This window comes from Tasmannia lanceolata, unplaced genomic scaffold (assembly GCF_043159265.1).
Source record: "Tasmannia lanceolata isolate RefF3 unplaced genomic scaffold, GAP_Taslan_0.1 ptg000007l, whole genome shotgun sequence".
Taxonomy (NCBI): Eukaryota; Viridiplantae; Streptophyta; class Magnoliopsida; order Canellales; family Winteraceae; genus Tasmannia; species Tasmannia lanceolata.
The window spans coordinates 18,098,269-18,122,037 of NW_027518684.1; the positions used below are offsets into that span (position 1 = coordinate 18,098,269).

The 23,769-nt window shown below is 42.4% G+C and overlaps 3 protein-coding genes across 3 annotated transcripts; 2 read left to right on the top strand and 1 right to left on the bottom strand.

Annotated features, from left to right (window-relative positions):
• Window positions 1–7,123: 7,123 nt before the first annotated feature.
• Window positions 7,124–16,222, top strand: LOC143881106 (epoxide hydrolase 2-like). Its single transcript, XM_077384102.1, has 5 exons — window positions 7,124–7,334; window positions 7,416–7,630; window positions 14,333–14,503; window positions 15,283–15,518; window positions 15,737–16,222. Exons 1-5 carry the CDS (start codon window positions 7,265–7,267, stop codon window positions 15,981–15,983), a joined length of 939 nt encoding a protein of 312 aa, XP_077240217.1. The 5' UTR covers window positions 7,124–7,264; the 3' UTR covers window positions 15,984–16,222.
• Window positions 7,655–10,874, top strand: LOC143881105 (uncharacterized). Its single transcript, XM_077384101.1, has 2 exons — window positions 7,655–7,988; window positions 8,118–10,874. The coding sequence occupies exon 2, from the start codon at window positions 8,465–8,467 to the stop codon at window positions 9,935–9,937; it is 1,473 nt and encodes a 490-aa protein (XP_077240216.1). The 5' UTR covers window positions 7,655–7,988; window positions 8,118–8,464; the 3' UTR covers window positions 9,938–10,874.
• A 4,087-nt stretch (window positions 16,223–20,309) lies between the features above and the next one.
• Window positions 20,310–21,930, bottom strand: LOC143881107 (uncharacterized). The gene has a single exon (XM_077384103.1). It carries the CDS (start codon window positions 21,763–21,765, stop codon window positions 20,467–20,469), a length of 1,299 nt encoding a protein of 432 aa, XP_077240218.1. The 5' UTR covers window positions 21,766–21,930; the 3' UTR covers window positions 20,310–20,466.
• Between the last annotated feature and the right edge of the window lie 1,839 nt (window positions 21,931–23,769).

The following is a 23,769-nucleotide window of genomic DNA, read 5'->3' on the forward strand; positions in this document are numbered from 1 at the left end:
CTTTTCAGGGCCAGAAGTTCGCCAATCATATATAAAGCAGCAACTTTCCGGCTGACCTTTGGGCTTTCTTCTAATCCTGTACAGTTCCTTAATTTCTCACTTCTCTCGCAGACCTGAATGTTATTTGGGTCTGACCCACCTGCATTTAAAGCCCTCCAGTCTCCCTTTTTTTCTATCAAAATTAACAGCTCTTGCAGCTCTTGGGCAGCAAACAGTGAGGTCTATCTTCCAGTTCTTCTTCCTTCTCCTATCCCTCTTCATCTTGGAATGAGTTATTGATCTCTACATCTTCCTTTTTCACCCCTTTAGCCAATTTATCAGCGTGTTCGTTTGCAGATCTTCTATTGATGGAGTTGTGGCCCAATTTTGCAAACAAAATTTCTGATTTCTGCAATTTTATTGGCCATCTTCAGAGGACCATTTGCTTTGCTTATTGCCTATGCCAATACATTAGATGAATCTCCTTATACAATTAAAGATCCAAGACCCGCATTTGCTTACCATCTTAAAATCCAAAGGAGTACTTTCGCTTCTGCCTCATTTGAACCACATACTCCCGCTGCTCCTGAGAATGACATCATCAGTCTTACCATTCGAGTCCCATAAGACACCTCCAGTTCCAGCCCGACCTGGATTGCCTTTGACACTCCCATCAAAGTTTAGTTTCAGCCTTCCAATAGGAGGAAGCAACCATTTGGGTTGAACTTTGATCTTCATTTTCTTTTCACCCATTACTACATGCCACATTCTAAGCACCTTTCTTAAGTTGTAGTTTGGCGTACTCTTGTCATTTCTTCTCCGCATGAGAAAATCAATCTTGATATCTACCAAGATCTTACCACGTACTCTTTTGGCCTAAAGTCTTAGTTTGATCGGCCCATCTTCGGTATGCGATTGATAAATGTGGTGTTTGATTCCATGCTCAACTGTCCCGTCATATGGAATTCCTCTATCAAAGCAAGTATCCCCTTCTTGAATGTGTCACAATATCTCTGGTAGAAAGCCATAGAGAATCCATTTGAGCGTAGCGCTCTCTTTTTTTTCATACAGAAAACCATGTCATTTACTTCCTCCACTTTAAAAGCCCTCTCCAACTATCTCCCTTGCTCTGAAGATATCTCCTGAAACACTAACTCATTGAGTTTTGGCCGCCAATCATATTCCTTAGAATAGAGATTCGCAAAATATTGAATAATCATTTTTATGCTCTCTCTCTCTCTCTCTCTCTCTCTCTCTCTCTCTCTCTCAGTTCCTCTTCTTTTAGTCCGCACAATTTATTGCATAAATTCTTCTTCTTGCATTTGCCATCCGATAAATTAATTTTGAATTATTATCCACCTCCTTGGGCCAAATGAAACGTGATTTTAGTCCCCAAACTGTATGCTCTCTCTATCCTCAATCAGTTCCTCTTCCTTTAGTCCGCCAATTTATTGCATTAAGTCTTCTTCTTGCATTTGCCATCCGATAAATGAATTTTGAATTATTATCCACCTCCTTGGGCCAAATGACACGCAATTTTAGGCCCCAAACTGTTTTCATCTCTTTGCAGAATCTCCTCAAGTTCCGCCTTATGTACAGTTTCCTTATGCTTTTCCTCCATCTGTATAGTGTCATCCTATTCCTGTCAATGAGTTCATTTGCTTTTCGCATCTCCTCTTTCTTGATTTTTTGCTCTCTTTCAAACTTTTTTTGCCATTCTTTTATCTTGCAATTCATTGCTTTCGACTATCTACAATGATGCTTTCATTCCACCATGCTTTAATCTTCTAGTCAAAACCTGTACTCACATAACGACATATCCATCTTGATAGGCCTCACCTCACCCTCATTGTCTTTTAATTCTAACATGAGCGGGCAGTGATCGAAGATTGGCCGGGGTAAGGCTCTTTGTATAATGAGGTGAAAGCACCTGTACTTTTTTTATACATGTATTCTGTCAAGCCGGTAGAGAATAAGGTTCTTCTGATTATTAGTCTGTGAACTTGGACTTATAACTATAGATAGTTAAAACACTGCCCCCCACCACTTGGTCCTTCTTCATTGTTTATTTCATTACTACTTCAAGGGTAGCCCTTTGGTCTAACTCAAGAGGGTCTTCTTCGCCCATGCTTTCAGTTAGCCTCTTCTCTCCAACTAAGTTAGTAGATTCCATGTCTGATTCATCGTCTCTAAACATGTTGAGGGAAGGATAATTTTCAGCATGCTAACCCCGCTGCTCCCTGACCTTCCAGGTCTTCCCTTTTCTCCTTCCTCTACCCTGTCGCTGATGAAGGATTGCAACAACTTCCTTGCTGTCCAAGTTTCTGCACATGTTTAACATATGTCTTTGACAGTTGCCACAACTGCTTTGCTGCACGTTTTGTTCTCCATGTATTCACTTAATACAATCTTTACTAGTCTCATTAGCAGTTACTACAACTGCTTGTTGCAATCCTTAATCAGTCGCCACTACTTTCAGTGCTGAGAGATCATCGCCTCCTGCAGTGGTTTCTTGCCAATGTCTTCTCGGTGCCTGCTGCCATGCGTACAACAGTACCACTTCCACTTCTTCCTCAGACAAATTCTAGGGATCAGCCCCCCTTCATTTATCTCAATTAATGTTTCATTGTTTTAAATTGGCACTGCCCATAGTTTTCCAAATCTTTAGTAGATGAAATTGGGTTCAACAGGAAGTTAACTAGTTCATTAACATGATCACAGTGCAATAACTATGAAACTATTGCTAAGAAACTTCGGTTATTGCTGCAAGATCATATATAATGACATCATAGTCCATACCAACTTAAATCCTGAATGGCAGTGCAATTCTCCAGCTTTGATTGTGTTAAATATTTTGGAGAAATTGAAAGCTCAGGTGTGTTAAATTTGCTGTTTTGGCCAACCGCTGGAAGAAATGTGATATTTTACCAATGTGGATTATTTGGTTATTGGAAACCTGATAACCAAACAGGGGTTTCTCAGAGCATCTGACTGTTATCTGAGAAAAAATGTCAGATTTCCTAGAAGGGCTTTGCTGCTCATGGCATATAGATAGTCACAAAGAGGTTGAATGGGTATTTCTTAGTTTCTTACACTAAGCGGTTGAAGAACCCATTCTCCAAATATATGATTCCATGAGAGGGAGGGACAGTCTCTCGGTTTTGTGTCGAGAGTTTTGTCACCGTAAATCTCTAGTTTCTGCTGAAAATGAATAGGACATGGGGTGCATAATTTGAGGCGGGCGCTTTCAGCTGGAAGTGAAAATGTGGAAAGACAGTCTGAGAAGAGAAAGAAACTTTCCTTTTTTCATTGTAAGTCGAAAATACGTAAAGGGAGGTGGTGGCGTGTGAAAGAGACGGAAAATTAGGAAGACTAACGCAGAAAAGGGGTAATTTTTGAGGAAGTTGGAGAAGGGATGGTTTTTGTATAAAAGGATTTTGCGAACCTATGAGGTGATTCGAAGGTGATGTAGACTAGGATGAGAGAAGAAGAAGAAGAAGAAGAAGAAGAAGAAGAAGAGAGAGAGAGAGAGAGAGAGAGAGAGAGAGAGAGAGAGAGAGAGAGAGAGAGAATACAAGTAGAAGAAGAAGAGGAGAACTTGGGGGAGGAAGAAGCACTCAAATATGTAATCAACTCGATTAATCATCCAAAAGTCCATAAAAGACTAAAATATCCTAAGAAACAATAAAGACTTGAGTATTTCTAATAAAACCAAAGTATCTCTAAAATATCCCTACGAACATTAAAATAACCCTAAGAACAATTAAAAAAGTGATCCCTATGGAGGCCCCTGAGTGAGACCCCGCCTATAATAAGTTTGCAACGGACGTCTACAATCCATACGATCCCCATCAACTCCCCCTGCGGAAAAGAACTCTTCTCCGGAGAGTGAAGAGTGTGGCACTGCTGTAAGATGTCGGGGTTCAAACAGCAAAGGTCCTTCTCTGTAATCTAAGTAGTGTCAGAATCTGGTCGAAGACACTACTTGACAAAATAGCGCTAATATCTACCATGGTGTGAACGATCTCATCGGCAAGTATAACATCAATTTGGTCTACAGGACGCACGTTGCGAGCTTATTCTAGGTGGGGGGGGCATTCAAGGAGCCTCATAGGGATCTTTTATTATTTGTAGGGATCTTTTTATTATTTGTAGGGAATTTGCTAGGGACTATGGCAGGAGGCATTTCGCAGATGGTCTGTCTCATGTCAGACCATCCACAGAGGCTCACTTTTCAGCTGATGTTGTCATCATTCATGAGGTGGCTGGTCTGACATGTGACAGACCATCTGTGAAATGCCTTCTGCGATGGCCCCTTGCAAATCACTTTTATTATTGTTCGTGGGGATATTTTAGGGATTGCTTGGTATTATTAGGATTATTTTAGCCTTTATTGCTTAGGATGTTTTAGTCTTTTATGGATTTTTGGATGCCTATTTATAGGCCAATCTACAAACTTTTTGTTTAACTTTTGATGATCAATTGAGATTGTTACTTGAGTTCTCTTTACCTTGCAGATTTCTTTCTTTCTTCTACTTCTTCTCCTTCCTCTCTTCTTCATCTTCCCCTTCCTCTCTTCTTCTTCTTATCTTCTCTTCCTAGCCTACATCAGAATGTCTTTGGAAAAGGCGGAAGAGACTAATGAAGAAGCAAAGTCAAAAGCAAGAAGGTATAAATATGGTCGTGCTGATATCTGTAGCATTCCAATTTTCTCAAATTCATCGACATAAAAAATAAAAAAGAGGAATGATAGACTGAAGGGCGCCCTTGCAAAAACCAGCTACAAGGGCGCCCCCATTGGTCAAAGCCAGCACAGTGCATTTATAAACTGCACAGAAATGTATGAATATGGCCCTGACAAATGAAACAATAAATGCACTTTTTTTTTAAAAAGGGCCATTAGGAGAGCCCTTGTAGCTGGTTTTTTACAAGGGCACCCTTCAGTCTATCATTCCTCTAAAAATAAATGCACATGTGTAGGAAACTATTAAAATGCCAAAAGAGGGTCATTTACTAGTGAATATTTTAGTTAAGGTGAAAATATTTGAGATGAACTACGCTCGGGAGGGGATGAACTGCCACCTCTCTCCCAAGTGCAACCAATCATTTTAAAAAAAAATCTAGAAGCATCCCTATAATATAACCTTTTTTTTTAGTAACTACTCGCCCTTTTTTCAGTAACTACTCACCCTACAATCACCTCAAGATGAAAGAATGTGCGCACAAGACCCCTCTTCATATCTAGAGAGACCCCTCGTTCACTCCCTAAAAACCTTGTTTTCTGAACCCTTTGCCACTTTCATAAAACCCTACAACAAAATTCCTGAATTACATCTGGATTTCATTTGTTTAACTCTTCATTTGGTTAAGGTTGTGCTCTTCAACCTTGAGGTGGGAGGTTCAATCTTGCTTAAGACCAAAAGTGGTGGAAATATCATAAATCAAGAAAAAACAAAAATAAAGGGTTCTTCTATCAGTTCCCAACTTCACATATCATTTTCCACAGAAATAGGAAAAAAAAAGATTAACTAATTCCAATTTTTCTTTATGGGTAAGCTGGGGTTTGGCGGGGACGCCTACCGGTTTATTTGATAAGGGAAAGATGATACAATAAAAGGCACGAAAGCCAGCCTAACTCAGAACATGAGAGAGAGGGAGAACCAAGGCCCTGCACATATGAGTGGCAAACACTAAGCCTAAGAGATCTAAACGCCCCAATACTTGTGAGTTACATTATCAACTAATTTGGTAGGTGTATGTTGGGCTCTTTGTGAGCGTCTTGGCCCAATTTTTTTTGGGAACTTCCTACCATGATTTAGTTGATTCCTCAAGTTCTTGATTCTCTTCTTCACTTTCTTCTTGCTCACTGGGATCAGGTGGATTAGATTACATTCATCTGCCCAAGATACTTTCTTTTTCCGAGCTTCTTTGGGGCCTTTGGTATTTGTTGGACCGTCTTCCTTTTTTTAGGAGGATTCCCATGAGAAGGACACCTCTTCGGGGTTGGAGTAGTCCTCTGATTCATTGTATTTCTCACTCTCTATTCCTTCCTCTTCGGGTATAGCATAGGTGTCCTCTTCTTTGTTGACATTCGGACTAACATTTTCTTCAGCTTCGGGCCGGATGTTCCATTATGTGTTGAGTCGTTTCAAAGATGAAAAACGAAAAAAGAAGAATTGGCCAAAAATGGGATCCTATCGGCAAAAATTGATTATAATATGCATAAAGTCGTTTCAAATTGCCAAAAGATGAGGGCACTTCAACAAATGATTGATCTTTGTGATTTGATCCGAATTGACATGATTTTATGTTAATTTTTGCCAATTTGACGCCTCTGCCAATTGTTTTTTCCTTCTTCTTCCTTTTCTTTTTTTCATTTTTTCTAGTGTCTTTCTATTTTTTCAATGCTTTAATTTTTTAAAAAGTGACAAAGACATCCCCTCTAATTTCGTTTTGTTTAAGGTTTGCCTCCTCAGCTGAAGGTTCGTCCATAGATTGAAGGGTTAGGATGATCCGATGGAGCTGATTTTTTGGGCACACCCTATCTATGTCAGGACCTATCAAATGAACGCTTTGGATCATCCAAATAATGTGGGCCCATACCCGAATCCAAACACTACAAAACACTTTGGATTCGGGTATGGGCCCACATTATTTGGATGATCCAAAGCGTTCATTTGATGGGTCCTGACATAGATAAGGTGTGCCCAAAAAATCAGCTCCATCGGATCATCCTAACCCTTCAATCTATGGACGAACCTTCAGCTGAGGGGGCAAACCTTAAACAAAACGAAACTAGAGGGGATGTTTTTGTCACTTTTTAAACTATAAGGGTTGAAGTGGATGTGTCAGAAACTAGAGGGGGTGTAAATGTAATTATCCCTTCTTTCTTTTTGTCAAGTCTTCTTTATTAATGACACCCTGCCTGGGTGAGAGGAGTTGAAACAACAGCCATGTGTAATTTCATACTCAAAATGTAATAAATTCGTACTTTGTCTTAAATAAATGAAAAAAAAAAAAAAAGTAGTCGCACTTGTCAGACAAAATTACAAAACACAAGAAGACAAAAGGGCATCTGTCTCTCATTTTTAGGTATAAATATTTTTTTTTTTTAAAAGCATCTTGCCACTGGTTATACATAACACACCACGAAGACAAAAAGAGCATCTCTCTCTCATAAGTCAGAACACACCACCAACACTAAAAGAGCATCTCTCTCTCTCTTCAAATACTTGAAAAGCACCTCCTCTTCAGCTAGTACAACATTTGACCCTCCCAGACGAAAATGGAAGAGATACAACACAACCATCTGGATATAAGAGGACTCAAGCTTCATGTAGCTGAGATTGGAAAGGGTACTCTTTTTAATCTTCTTCTTCTCCCTCTACCAATCTGTTTTGACTTATGTTTTTCTCTTCTTCTTTCCACTTGAGCAGGTCCCATTGTGGCAGTTTTCTTGCATGGATTTCCTGAGATATGGTATTCTTGGAGATACCAGATGATAGCAGTAGCCAATGCTGGATTCCGAGCTATCGCCCTCGATTTCAGAGGTTATGGTCTCTCCCAACAGCCTCCTGAACCAGAGAAAGCATCCTTCATGGACCTTGTCCTTGACCTCCTTGCCATTCTTGATTCCTTAGCCATTCCAAAGGTAATCACTACACCCTGGCCTCTTCGTCCTTGCTCTTTTAAGTCTTCACCTTATTGTAAAATTGTTGAAGCATAAATGATTAAATACCAACATCTCTATCATATTTAAGCTTGTGGAGTAATTGGTTGTTTCACATGGTATTAGAGCTGATGGGGTATAAAAACAACAGCCTATTAACTGTCGACACGTGGCCCAAGGATGGCCCACCGCAGACCCCGCGTCAGCAGGGGTAGTTTGGTAATTACAACAGAGTAGGTGAGCTTGAATCTATCGCTGGCCGACACCTGTCCTGGAGTAATAACTCCTCAACTACCCCCGTTTTCCCTCTATAAAAGGGCTTCCAAAGCTCATAAACAGGGTAATAACTTCTCACCCACCACTCTTAAACTCGCTCTGCACTCCTGCTCATACTGACTTAAGTGTCGAAGGGCCTGTCAGGAGTAACACTCCGGGTTGGTCATTCTAACCTCGTTTGCTCTTTATGCAGGGCTCAGCTACTCAGCTCCCTCACCTCGGTTTCTCGGGCCCCCCCAGCTCGGCTCTTGCGTCACTGTCATATCTGTTACCGATTTTAGGCCTAACAGATTGGCGCCATCCGTGGGACCCCGAACTAAAAGCTGTTCAAATCCCTTACAAACAAAAATGGCAGGACGGAAGAGTGCCCGGGTACCGACTGCACGGGCTACTCGAGTCACGCTACCGCGCAGGACTCGTAGTGAGCGAATCGCCTCACAGGTGGTGGCTCCTTCTGCTACGGCAGAACTAAGTCCGGCTCGTTCAGACCACCTCAATCCTACCCCTACTACGGATCAAGTTTAAGCTCTTTTTCAGCAGATGACCGCTCTCGTCGGTCAGTACCAGCAGCTGATCCAAGCGCCTCCCCAACCCCTTCCAGAAGCTTCACGACCTGTCCAGGAAAGGTCAAATATCCACAAGGGAGAGTCAGCGCGCCATGGTGAGAACCGAACTCACCACTCCACGAGACAAGTCCAGCACTCCAGAGCCCGGCACGCCCACACTGAACCTCACCACTGCCGGAGATCGCGGTCCCGCTCTGCACGAAAGCATCGAGCCCAAGAGGACCGCGCGCCGCAGGAAAAACTCCGGCCTCATCGTAGGAGTCCGGAAAACCAGTCCGGATCCGCGGCGAGCCAATCCGTGGAGAGAAACAGGTCACTGGACCGACCAAACCGTAGAGCTGATCCGATGCTACGGAGGATGGAAGAGATGGACCACCGATTAGAAGAGCTGGCAAAGGATCAGAACCGGGCCGCTTCCAGGGCGTTCTCAAGCAGAACGCCATTCACCGACGACGTCATGGGTACCCCAGCACCCAGAGGATTTAAAATGCCAACAATCCCACAGTATGACAGGACCTCTGACCCTGTGGACCACTTGGAGACGTTCAGAACAATGATGCTCCTCCACGGCGCGTTAGACGGCTTCCTCTGCAGAGCATTCCCGACCACACTGACTGGTGCGGCCAGGGACTGGTACTCAAGGATCAGACCGAACTCCATCAGCAACTTCGATGACTTCGGGGAAGATCTGGTCCGCCACTTCATGAGCAGCCGTAGGCCAGGGAAAACAACAGCATCCTTGATGGCCTTGCGGCAGGAAGATAATGAACCTCTGAAAGCCTTCGTCAGCCGCTTCAACAGGGAGGCACTCCAAGTGCCAAATCTAGATCCCTCAGCCGCTACAGAAGCGCTCCTCGCAGGTGCTAGATCTAACGATTTTCGCGGAGCAGTAGCCCGCCGGAACCCGCACTCACTAGCAGATCTAATGGCCGGGGCAGAGGAATATATATCAGTAGAAGAGACGTTGGCGGCCCTGGACTCAAATCGGAGGAGAATCTCTGAAGACAAGAACCCTACTAAACAGCGTAGGGATGACAAGGCCGTCAGAAGAGAAAAGTCCCCCCAGAGGAGGGAGGAGAACTTTACCCCTCTCAACACCTCCAGGAGAAGCATACTGGCCGCAATCGAGGGAGAAGAATTCGTAAGATGGCCAACCAGAATGATCTCCAAGGGAAATAAGAGAGACCAATCAAAGTACTGTCGGTTCCACAGGGACCACGGTCACGACACGGACGAATGCTGGCAGCTCAAGGAAGAAATCGAGATGTTGATTGGCCGGGGCTACTTGAAAAGGTATGTCCGAAGTGACGACCGCAGACCGGAGCGCAGAGAGAAGAGTCCTCAGGGCCGCAGCCCTCGACGGTCGCATCCACCCCCTGCGAAGAACCAATCTCCTTTATCCAGTCCACAACCAGAGGCACACAATTCCCGGCAAGGGGAGTCATAGGCACAATTATGGGCGGACCAGCCGCTGGGGGCACGTCGTCTGCTGCTCGAAAAGCATATGCACGTCGAGTCAACACCGTGCACACATGCAGCAAGAAGATGAGGACGGAGAATGAGATCTCCTTTTCAGATGCGGATCTCGACAACCTGATACTGCCACACGACGACGCACTGGTCATAACCATGCTCGTCGCAAACTGGGAGTTGAAGAAAATCCTGGTCGACAATGGGAGTTCGGCCGATATTTTGTACTATCATGCTTTCGAGAGAATGATGATAGGTGACGACCGCTTAAGGCCAATGAACTCCGATCTGTTCGGTTTCTCGGGGGAAGTCGTGAAAATGGAAGGGCAGATTGAACTCCCAGTCCTCGTCGGAGAGCCGCCCTGCCAAGTTTTCGCCATGGTCAACTTCCAGGTAGTGAGGGCCACTTCGGTCTATAACGCTATCTTGGGACGACCCGGGCAGAACTTAATCCGCGCAGTCGCTTCAGCGTATCACCAGAAAATGAAGTTCATAACGCCAAATGGCGTGGGTGAGGTCAGAGGAGATCAACCACAGTCCAGGGAGTGCTATGCCATGGTACTCAAAAGGCAAAGATGCATCGGAATCCTTGCCGATTGAACTACTTGATCTGAGAGAAGAAGCACAGGTGACTGAACCCGCCGAAGACCTCAGAAAATACTATCAGTAGTAGACCACCCGGCGTGGAAGTGACTTTGTAAATATCTGTTGAATGTGAATGACAAGCTCTTTTGCAAATCTCTCCGTACTCATTACTTGGAAACCCAGTTCGCTAAAACTTGGGTACTCATCAAATTGGAAACCTATTTCACTAAAACTAGGGTACTCACTGCTTGGTTCGCCACGGCTCGTCTCCGCAAAGACCGGGAGCGCACTCCTGGTCCGGAACCAGTCCGGATGCAAAAACCAAAGCTCCTCGGAAACCCAGTTCGCTAAAACTTGGGTACTCATCAAATTGGAAATCCAATTCACTAAAACTAGGGTACTCGACACTTGGTTCGCCAAGGCTCGTCTCCGCAAAGACCGGGAGCGTACTCCTGGTCCAGAACCAGTCCGGATGCAAAAACCAAAGCTCCTCGGAAACCCAGTTCGCTAAAACTTGGGTACTCATCAAATTGGAAATCCAGTTCACTAAAACTAGGGTACTCGACGCTTGATTCGTCACGGCTCGTCTCCGCAAAGACCGGGAGCGCACTCCTGGTCCAAAACCAGTCCGGATGCAAAAACCAAAGCTCCTCGGAAACCCAATTCACTAAAACTTGGGTACTCATCAAATTGGAAACCCAGTTCACTAAAACTAGGGTACTCGACGCTTGGTTCGCCATGGCTCTTCTCCGCAAAGACCGGGAGCGCACTCCTGGTCCGGAACCAGTCCGGATGCGAAAACCAAAGCTCCTCGGAAACCCAGTTCGCTAAAACTTGGGTACTCATCAAATTCGAAACCCAGTTCACTAAAACTAGGGTACTCGACGCTTGGTTTGCCACGGCTCGTCTCCGCAAAGACCGGGAGCGCACTCCTGGTCCGGAACCAGTCCGGATGTAAAAACCAAAGCTCCTTGGAAACCCAGTTCGTTAAAACTTGGGTACTCATCAAATTGGAAACCCAGTTCACTAAAACTAGGGTACTCGACGCTTGGGTTGCCACGGCTCGTCTCCGCAAAGACCGGGAGCCACTCCTGGTCCGGAACCAGTCCGGATGCAAAAACCAAAGCTCCTCGGAAACCCAGTTCGCTAAAACTTGGGTACTCATCAAATTGGAAACCCAGTTCACTAAAACTAGGGTACTCGACGCTTGGTTCGCCACGGCTCGTCTCCGCAAAGACCGGGAGCGCACTCCTGGTCCAGAACCAGTCCGGATGCAAAAACCAAAGCTCCTCGGAAACCCAGTTCGCTATAACTTGGGAACTCGCCGCTTGGAAACCCAGTTCGCTAAAACTCGGGTACTTGCTGTTTGGTTCGCCACGGCTCGTCTCCAACAAGACCGGGAGCGCACTCTTAGTCAGGAACGGGCCCGGGCAGAAAACCAAACCCTTGCAAAAACCCAAGTTCAATAAAACTTGGTCATCCTAAGCCGTTCAGAGCATCTCCAGCCGGACTGAATATGACGCATCTCGCTAGACGACAAAAATCAGTCCGGCCCAAGCCGGACTGACTCCCAGGCCGGACTGACAAATTCCAGACTGATTCTCAAGCCGGACTGCAAATTCCGGACTGACAAATTCTGAACTGGGTATAACGCAAAGCGCTACATGACAAAATCAGTTCATCTCAAGCCAAACTGGATATAGCGCAAAGCGCTACAGGACAAAATTCAGTTCATCTCAAGCCAACCAGGACTCGGTGTGATTCGCTACAAGACAAAATTCAATTTCGTCTTTTAGCAGATTGCGCTATATTAAGTTCATCTCAAGCCGAACTGGATATAGCGCAAAGAGCTACAGGACAAAATTCAGGTCATCTCAAGCCGAACTGACGGCTCGGCCGGACTGACGGCTTGGCCACACTGCTCTTCGAGGCCGGACTGACGGCTTGGCCGCACTGAATATGACGCGTCCGCTAGACGACAAAAATCAGTCCGGCCCAAGCTGGACTGGATATGACGCGCCTCGCTAGACGACAAAAATGACTCCCAGGCCGGACTGACAAATTCCGGACTGATTCTCAAGCCGGACTGACAAATTCGGGACTGACTCCCAGGCCGGACTGACAAATTCCGGACTGATTCCCAGGCCGGACTGACAAATTTCCGGACTGATTCCCAGGCCGGACTGACAAATTTTCGGACTGATTCTTAGGCCGGACAGACTCCCACCAATCAGAGATATAACTCACCACACTTCCCCAAGTCATCATAATGACTTGGAGAACTGGGGGGCAACTGATGGGGTATAAAAACAGCAGCCTATTAGCTGTCGACACGTGGCCCAAGGATGGCCCACCGCAGACCCTCCGTCAGCAGGGGTAGTTTGGTAATTACAGCAGAGTAGGTGAGCTCGAACCTATCGCTGGCCGACACCTGTCCTGGAGTAATAACTCCTCAACTACCCCCGTTTCCCTCTATAAAAGGGCTTCCAAAGCTCATAAACAGGGTAATAACTTCTCACCCACCACTCTTAAACTCGCTCTGCACTCCTGCTCATACTGACTTGAGTGTCGAAGGGCCTATCCGGAGTAACACTCCGGGTTGGTCATTCTGACCTCGTTTGCTCTTTACGCAGGGCTCAACTACTCAGCTCCCTCACCTCGGTTTCTCGGGCCCCCCAGCTCGGCTCTTACGTCACTATCATATCTGTTACCGATTTTAGGCCTAACAAGAGCTATTGCCTCACATCTGGTGGTCCTGGTTCAAAACCCAACAACTCCTTTATATTTAAAATGCCACACCCAACAACTCCTCGATATTAAAAATTCACGTGTATGGCCAACCCAAAAGATTGTAAGGCCAACCCTAAAAAAGAGAGGCCACACGTGAGGGGAGTTGCAAAGTATAAAAGATTAGAGGTTTTGCTAACAAGTGCCCTAAGGGCACTGGTTAAGCATCATTCAATTGCCTCTGGGCTCTTGAATTTACACATACTTTTTTAACTCTCAAAACATGTGTATAAGTTAAAAAGTATGTGAAAATGCAAGATCCCAAGGGCAATTAAATGATGCTTAACTAGTGCCCTACTAGTGCAAAACCCAAGGATTAAATAACACCATCCCTAACAGCTTAAGCTTCTGGAGTAATTGGTTGTTTCACAAAAGGTTACTATGATGAATTACCAGTTTAGAAAGTTTGAATAAGTACAAATTGAAGTATCTAGCTATAAAGATTTAAAGGAAAAATAAAAGAACAAAAATTCCTTTAGCTCCTAGTCAGTTTCCATTATTCTATCTTAATAATAGTTAATTATATGAGAAAAGTGTTCCTGCGCTGTAGCGCAGGGAGCTTCCCTGCGCACTTTAGTGGTTTATAAAGCCTCCCATTCGTTAGTTTTGTGGGTCCACAAGAAGTGACGAATGGGAGGCTTTATAAACCACTTAAGCGCAGAGCTCCCTGCGCTACAGCGTAGGAACACTTTTCTCTAATTATATATAGCAAGACAAGTGTAGAAAAATTAATGATGGGTGGGTTCATAGCAGAGAAATAAAAATGAAGTGTTTATGTTTTGAAAACAATTTAATGTAAGCAACTTAAGTTTTCTTAACAAATCTCTTCCTAATTTGCCTACTCCAAATTTAAAAATGCAGTGTTGGATTGATCATATCGAATTGCTCAATAGACTTTTGATTTTGCTAAAGTAAATCCAATTGACCATTGAATTGTTATGACAATGATGATGATCATGCTGCTGCTGCTGATGATGATAATGATGATGGGCACGCCAAGGCTTTTCTTATAGGGAAGGATTTTGGAGTTCGACCTGCATATCAATTCGCCCTCCTCCATCCAGAAAGGGTGTCCGGCGTCATAACATTAGGTGTGCCATTTGTGCCTCCAGGCCCCAATTCATTCCATCGCCGTGGCCTCCCCGAAGGCTTCTACGTCATGAGGTGGCAGGTAATCAAGTTTTTCTTTCTTTTCTTCCTTTGTCAAGTACAGTTTTACAGTGAATGAGGTACTATGAATACACTATGACCATTGTTGGACAGACTGAGATATACAAGAAGAAAATTAAACCACTTGGCTGCAAGTAACAATTGGAAAATATCATAAAAGAAAACTAGGTGAATCTGTGTTGAGCAGATTCCACCACACTATAGCAAAACCAGGTCATTCTTTCAGCCAAGTAGATTTCACAAGCATCAAATGCTTTGACTGGAAAGACTATTCAAAAAAGAAAAAACAAAAGTGCTTCTCCTGGAGAACTAGGCAATTATTAAGTTACTGTAACAATGAAGATTCATAGATAACGCCTTGTTGGAATTACCAAGTAGTAGTGCGCCAGTTACAAGTGGGTTATCAATTCCTTTCAGGACAGCTTTACCCAGTGGTTCTGTGGTCTATTTTACCAAGATGTTATGAAGTTAAATGTTTCTCGTGAGTTTGAATATGAAATTGAATTCAGGATTTTAATCTTCACGCAATCATCTCAAAAATTCAAAAATAATTCAGAAAAGAAGTTGATTTACAAAACCATGGGTTCTAGTTTCTACTTTCTAGACATGCTCTTAAAATCAAGCATTTAAAAAGAAATGATGGAGATGAACAGAGCCGTCATTGTCTTTTGCTAAATTTGTTATTTGGTAATTTAACCTCTAGGCATTTTGGTGCTCGACTTTTTTGCTCCTGTAAATTTACTCCCATGAAAATCATATGCTGGTTTGCTTATTTTGCAGGAGCCTGGAAGAGCTGAAGCCGATTTTGGGCGCTTCGATATCAAGACAGTAGTGCGAAAGATCTACATTCTCTTTTCTGGAAGTGAACTTCAAATAGCTGGGAAGGATCAGGAGATAATGGACTTGGTAGACCCATCCACTCCTTTACCCCACTGGTTCACTGAGGAGGATCTTACAGCCTATGCAGCTTTATTTGAGAAATCTGGATTCCGTTTACCTTTGCAAGTGCCATATAGGTAAATAAGCCTACGAAGCTTTAAACTAGTTCTCTTTTGTAGCCTCCCTCCCTCTGTTTCTGATAAAATTAGCTTTTTGACACTCTTTTTGCTAAATGGTTAGTAAACTGGTTTTGGTAGGGAACAAAAGATCTTGAGGAAATGTATTTCTTGATATTTCGCTTGAGGAGAGCTCTATTCCCCAATGTAGTAACACAGTTTTTTTGGGTTTCTCATAGGTCGACAATGGAGACATTAAGTGTAACAGATCCAAAGGTCCAAGTTCCTGCATTGCTGGTCATGGGTGGGAAGGATTATATTCTCAAATTCCCCGGCATGGAAGACTACGTAAAAAGTACAAAGCTTAAAGAGTATGTCCCAGATTTGGAAATCACATTCCTGCCTGAGGGAACTCATTTTGTTCAGGAACAGTTCCCAGACCAGGTGAACCAGCTCATAATTGACTTTCTCAACAAGCATACATGATCATGTACCTGAGTGCAGATAAGTGACCCAAGCATCCCAGCCTTTCGTATGTATGCATGGGTTGGTCATCCAATGGAATGTGGAGCTCCACTGAAGTTTATAGAATTTCAGGTCCTGTGCTATACCATTTTAGAGCATAATAAGAGATGACCCTCTATGTTATCCTCAGCTAGTGGTTTGTAGTTAAATTTCAGACTTGTTTCTTTATCGTTGTCTGATTCGTATGGATGCTTTTATAACTATGCAAATATACTATTTAACATTACAATCCTACAACAAAAGGTCGTTCATGGATCTCATTCATCCAACCAAACTAGACAGTGGTGAGATTTGGAGCCCATCCCTGCTAAAAACTCAAAGCAGATGGTCCCTACATTTCTTCTGTTCTGTACTCATCTATGGGAGGGCTCTGTCCAAGGACCTTAAGATAAGGATGGATGGGATAATGTGCAGTTTCCATCTTATGTACAGAAGTGGTGAAATCCATTTGGGTTAAGTATGTGTGAGTTTGCACGTTGCGATGCATTAGGACATGAATATATGAACATATTATGAGCATGATGGTGTGGGATGTCACCGAGGGAGAGAGAGAGAGCATAATATAAAAGCACTCAATCCACCGTAATCGGATGTCATAAAAAGCTTAGTAAACTGCAGCACTGCAGAACCTGTGTTGGATGCCAAGGTCACCTATAAAGAGTCAATGAGTCTACAATTTTTTATTTTTTATTTATTTTTTTGAGAATCAATGTCTATGCTGTTTTTTTTTTTTGGAAAAGAGACGTCCCTACAGACCCATGTACAAAGAAACAAAAAGACTAACATATAGGATAACAATTAGTAATGGTTAAAACATCATGATCAATGCCTTAGCCAAAACATCTGCTTCTTCATTTTCCGCTCATAAATAGTGATTAGATAAAGGATTTATCATTTCCAGAAGATCATATACAATAAACCCCATATCAGTTTGAATTATGAAGATGTCAAAAACACAAGATTTGTTGAATTAGCTGTTTTAGCCAACTGTTCATGGGAAGAAGAAGAGAAATCTCATATTTTATGCATACCTGGATTATTTGGTCATTGAAAATCTGATAATCAAATAGAGGTTCCTTAAAGTATGCGCCGATTGGCTGAGAAAGAATGTCAGGTTTCCTGAAAGGGATTTCCTTCAAAGTTCTTATTTGGTTTGCCAGGAAAGAAAGTCAGGTTCTCCAAATTCTGGCCCCTCAAGGCATATATTGTGACGGGTATCCACCTATATGAATTTGGAGTGTCAAACTATAGAAGTGAAACTCCAAATATTTCTGATGTTCGAAAGCCTAAACTATGGGAAGTTTTTTTTTTTGAAAGGTAACAAAAATTTATTAATAAGAAGCTATGTACAAACAGGGACAAGAGGTCCCCAAAAAAAGAAAATTACACCCCTACAAAAGAAGAAAGGACCCGAGCTACAGGGAGATTAACACCCTCCTTGGCTAAAGAATCTGCCAAGTCATTAGCCGATCTCCGCCTATGCTCGAATCGGGGATTGATCTCACTGATGAGGTCACGGCTCTCATCAAGAACACTCTGATGTGGGTTCAAGTTAAAATATGGGAAGTTAAAATCTATTAATATATACAACTTCTAATGGTGAGTTAGGTGAAACCCTCTGGTCTGGGTTCAATTGCTAGGTAGAAAAAAAACAGTTCAAAGCTAAAAATTCTTTCCCAATTTACCACTGATGAGGCCCAGACTTGCAGAGCAGACCTCAAAACAAGGCTTACCACAAAACTAAAGTTTGCAGAACCAGCTTCAGAATTAGAATAAATGGTCACTTAAAGATTTTGTAAAACCGTATGAAATATATTAGCTGTCACTCCCATGGAAACCATGGCGGAGGGAGGACTCACACAGCCACCTGAACTCGGCAAACTTTGCACCTCATGCCACAACTGGAAAAACTTTCATTGCTCTTTTCTGTCTCCTTGTAATGTCAACAACACTCTAAATTATCACTGGACGGCGACTACCGGGATAGCTCTCATCTGCAAAACCTACTCAATTACCTTGCTGTTGTCCAGGTTCTCTACCAGAAGGGCTGCATGTACGGCAATCATACAGTAACTTCCCTTGGACTAGTTGCAGAAGTATAGCTACTTACATTGTCTCTCATAAAGGCCCCATTCCTCGTGTTTCCCCAGGAAGGCGAAAAGGTTTGCAAAACAAAGCCTAATAGAAGACAATGAGCATGTTAACTGTCAGCATCCAACACTAATCAACATATACCATCATTGCTGAGTCATGATCCCTCGTTACAATGCCCATCAAAAACACAAAGGGAGGGGCTCTCCATGAGGGACTCAAGCAAAGAAACATCTGGAAAAACATCTGGGCTATACGTAAACTGGATCAATGCAATAGAAGAGATGTCCAGGAGGGAGTAAACTGGATCAATGCAATAGAAGAGAACCCTCCCCAGCCCAAACTAGTTGATTGTTTAACAAATATTTCACCAAGGATCCCCTCAAAATAATTCTTGACATTTTTAAAGGTAATTATCACAAGCAGAATGGATACAAAAGAAGAAGAAAATAGAACCAGTGATTGCAGCTTGCTCAAGGCATTGAGGGGCCATCCTATGAGGTTCTTTCCTTATCTGTATGCTTATCTGGGTTCTGTAGAAGAGGCTAGCTTTCCAGCAAAAACTAATATGGTGATCAATCATCAATTTTGAAAGAACCTACCACTGACTAAGTGATGAACAAAACCAAAACTCCAAAACACCTCACAACCAAACAAGAATTATTACGTAAATCAACTCCAGGGGGAGCTGTTATTTTCTGATGGCCGTTGTCTCGCTGCTGCACTCACTGTGAACGTTGCTATTTTTATTATGTTTTTCATTACGTATTCACCACACCAGCTTGAGGAGGAGTGTTTTATTAAGCTGGTTGTGTGTATTAGATTATTGCCTTTTGTTGTATGGGTATTTTAGTTGTTTGTTGTAGTTTTCTTTGTAACAAGTTGGAGTTCCATAGTATATACACTCCAGCTTGAGAGGGATTGTTGAAGAGTGTGGAAGGGTAATTTAGTCATTACTTATATTGTGAGGGGTATTGTAGTCTTTGTACCATGTTGCCCTACTTTGGGCCTATATGTACATCATATTTATGGGAGGACTCTTTAGTGGAGACTCTCCATCCTCTCTATTCCCCTTCTTCTTCCTCTCTTACCTTATCCTCATTTCTAACAGAGACAACAAACACATGGTGATGTTCAGGGAGGAAATCATGAACACTCAATCCAAAGGACGTCTAAGATCAGCAAGCAAAGGTTAATCTGTCTCGCTTAAACTAGCCAAAGGTTTTGTTCCATAATGGGGGATAGATAAGGCCACTTGCCAAGTATCTCCCAAATAAAGAAGCTAATCAAGCATTGGGACTATGTCACAGAATATCAGTGGGTGGATTTCAATAGGCAAACTCTAAAGGATGAGCGCCATGAATAACAAAGACATGGTCAATCTGTTGGGGTATGATTATCACGTCAAAGGACCCAAAATTTCAATAAATAGACTGAAAAGCAAACCCAAATTACTCACTAAGAACATCATTTCAAAAAAAAATTACTCACTAGGAACAGAAACAGTCCACACTCCACAGCAGAAGGATTGTAGAGCCGCATAACAAGGGTCTGTGGATGGAAAAGTCAGAAACTAAATGCCAGTTTCTTGCCCCAGCAAAGGATATGTGCACATACAAATATAGAATTAGTAAACATCAGTTCAATAGTATCAAACAGAAAGAAAGGGTGACTAGGTCAAGAATAGAAATACTCGTGTTCAGACATTGCAAGCACCAGTCGTCTTAAGTAACAAATGTTAGCAATGTAATTGGGGAAAATCCCCTGGTGTAGAACAGAGATCGAAATAAAGATGCAAAAGATTGCTAGGCTGAAGGTGTTACTGTTTTCAGCTTCATCTGATCAAGCTTTTATTATAAAAGCAAGTCAGTTTCAGATTGCACCCAATTCTTTTTCAGCAAATCTTAAACAGAGGCAGCCTAACTTTCACCCTTCAGATTAGGGCCAGTGGAGGAGATTTGAACGTTTTCTTACACTGAAAGCAGAGAAGCTCTCTAACATGATTCTGAACTAGCTCTAAACCTTAAAAGCTTACTTTTGATTTGTTCAAAAGAAACTTTAAAAATCCACAGGATAGTTTCATAATCTTGCCCAACTTTCATCTGATATGAATCCTGCCTTCTTAGAACAGATATATAAAATTCAGAACAGATATATAAAATTGAAATAAGAGAACTCGAAAGTACACAGAAGAAGGCAGAAAAATAAAAAAGAGTTTCTTTTTACTATATTTTTCATCGCGGAATGGACTGAGATGATCCATTAGCGTAGACTACATAGATAGATATATTGGAGAAGGAGGTGATTCATTACCTTCTCCGCCTTACTTCTTACAGAACAGATGTATATGAAATTATGAATCACATATAATACAGCAATCTGACATTATATGACGAATAACGCTCCCTTCTTCGGCTTTGAGGTTTCGACTCTGTCTGTTCCACAGGTGAACTGCAAAGCTCTGTTTGCGAATCTGCCCCAGCTTTGCTATCGCCCATTTCGAATGCCCACCATCCCTAGGCCCATGAAAGAGGCTCTGTATCCTATTCCAATCCACAGGATAAAATGCCAATGGCGGATACACAGTGAAATTAAAACCAGGTTTCCCAGCCACCCTTGAGACAACCCTCGAAACAAGATAGGGACCATTGTACCCCCACTTGTTTCCATTGAATGTCAGCGCGAATTCCTTGATGAATTTGTAAAGGAGAGGATGCTTCTTATCAAATACCATTACTGCATTATTTAATCGACTCCATTTTCCAGTCTCAACATCGATAGTCTGAGCTCCAATGGCATTCCTCAAACTAGAGAAGTTCTTCATGACTATAACATCAGTATCAAGATAAATACCTCCAAATTTATATAAGACTGCAAGCCTGATCAAATTGGAGAGGTTCTGACCCAAAGAAACCTCCCCAGGATTGATATCCCCATTCTTCAGCCTTTCAAACCACAATTCTGCATAGGTATTCTTAAAAATATAGTCAAAATCAGGAGACAATGCTGCTACTCGAAAACCCCGTGACGAGAAGCGTCTTAACAAACGTAAACCTCTCTTTGAGTCCATTGAACTTGAGATTATAAGCAGACAAGCATGTGGGTGTGATTTGAAAATGCTCTCTATTGCAAATAACTCCCTCTGACCAAATAATTCCAATGAAGAAATCCATGTCATAAAGAAACAAACCTCACATGCTGAACTAGACCCAGTAAAGAACTCCTTTGCCCTTGCTGAAAACCGCCTAGAATGCGCTGTTTGCTGCAGAAATTTGAACATGGGTCTGTTTTTCCTCAACCATTTTGGCCTTTGAATTGAAGACATATTGAATGGGGGTAAAAGGGGTTGTGATTTTTGCACAAGTTGTTGCAACTCTTGATGGGTTTTTTGTTTAAAGGGTGAGGTTTCTTCCTTGACTGCATACATAAGTGTAGAAGATGAAAGAGAAGAAGACATGGGTGTTGTTTCTTTGAGTGAGAAAAGGTCAGTTTTAGAAGGGAAAGGGAGGCGTAAACAGAATATTCGAAGGCCATTGCAAGCAAGAAGAAAGAGGAGGAAAAGGGCGAAAAGAGAGGTGGGGAAGAAGAAGAAGAGTGCAAAAGATTTCTTTATGTTTCGTAGATTGGGGAGAAGAAGGGATCTATTATCCATGGCACCAATTTATTTTGTCTGTTTCATTCTCTTACTTTGAAAAAGGACGAGAGGAGTTACAGAAAAGAGATTCAAAAGCATTGTTAATGGCAGACGCGGCAAAAATCAAAAAATAACTATCTTTACTTTTCCACTTCCATTTGAGGATGAAAAACCCTACCCATTTCCAAAGTCCACTTTACTCTCACTTTCCTTCTTTATTTATAATAAAGACGTTTTGTTTTATTTGTTTGTTTTGTCCCTTTTAAACACATGAAAGAGAGACATTAAAAGTTAAAACCAAGGTATGTGATTTATAAATGGGCGGTGACAGGTTCACCCCCTTCTAGGATGAATTCACCCTGTATTTTTCAAAATGGAATGTATTGTGCCCCAAAAAATGGAATGTACAGCCCACACCATAGGATGATCCGAACCATCCATTTGATAGACCACAATGTAGGTTGTGCCCCAAAATATCATTTCCACAGGATGATCCAAACCCTCTGATCTAAAGAGGGACTCACGGTATGGAACCTTATATAGATCGGATGGTTGGGATCATCCTATGGAAATGATTTTTGGGACACAACCTATTTACGTTGTGGCTCATCAAATGGGCGGTTTGGATCATCCTATGTGAGAGTTGTACAGTCCATTTTGAAAAATACAAGGTGAATTTACTACTGCCCTTTATAAATTTAGCACTAAACCCCACATTGTGGTTTAAATTTGTTGGGAAATGATATTTTCACCCCTTTTGTATTTTCCTTAAAACTAATGTGGGTGGAATTATCACTATTGTAAATTCTCTAGCATGCTCAATTGTGAAATTTCCACCCCCTTCTTAAAATACACGAGTGGGTCCCAAAACAAACGGAAGAGGGCTTAGGTAAGTGATACACTGATACGTGAGTAAGAAGTGGTTGAAGAGCGTGGAAAATGGCGTGGTTAAACCCTCTAAGCAACGTTTTGTCTGTATTTTTAAACTAATCTCAACAAGACAGTTTCCACACGATTTAGTTGTGCAATAGTGAATAGTCCATTCCTTTCATTTTCCTAAGTGCGGTAATAATTTATCTTCTGACCATAGAAATAACCACCATACTGAGTGTCCACCAAAGTTTGGAAACTTGCCGTTTCATGGCTTGAACTTAGCATGTTGCCCAAGTTCATTGGATGGGAAGGCAAGAATAGCAAGAGTTCTTCTAGGGAAGAAGCCGTGATGGAATCATTTTGCACCTCTAAATTGGAGTCCCCACTCATGCCAGATATTTTCAAAATAATGGGTATTTGGAAACTGCTTCTTCTAAAAAAGTATAGCTTTTATTTTGAAAAAGGTGTTTCGAAGTAGGAGTGTTGTAGGAACCAAACTTTGTTAGTTAGAAAAAGTGGAGGGGTTACTATACTAATCTCTTCTACTTTTCTCTCTTGCTTTGTAGCGCTAGTGAGTGATGGAAATGGTGGAAACTTGGGACGGTGCAATGCACTGTCCGTGCAACATGTTGGAAATATTTTTCTTTATGACATAGGGTATCCCCACCCCATTTTAGGGCAGGACTAATCTCGATGGATGCACGCAATCACCACCCGTAAACATGGGTGAATATTGCCTTAAGAAAAGCTACGAGTATGGCAGCTTGAAGCAAATCTGATTTTCTTTTTCCCATCATCAATGAAGTACCTCTCCCCGCACTTGACCTTTGCATCCAAGGTTGAAAACAAGATTGAGCGTTTTTTAAGCTCAAATAAAAGAAAGAGAATAACCTTGGGAAAGTTAGCCTTATTTCAATAATACAATTTTTTTTTAAAATGGCTAAGATCGTGGTTACATATTTTGTCAGAGCACCTGAGCGCATGCCATGGAATTTAGTGATGTTTCATTAGGGTGCAACTCGGGACAGGTTCGGTTGGCGACCAGTTGCTCCAAAAGCTTAAGCTGTTGGAGAAGGCAATGTTTAATCTTTTATAATTTACACTCCCCCTCACCTGTGGCCCCTCTTTCTAGGGTTGGCATACACGTGG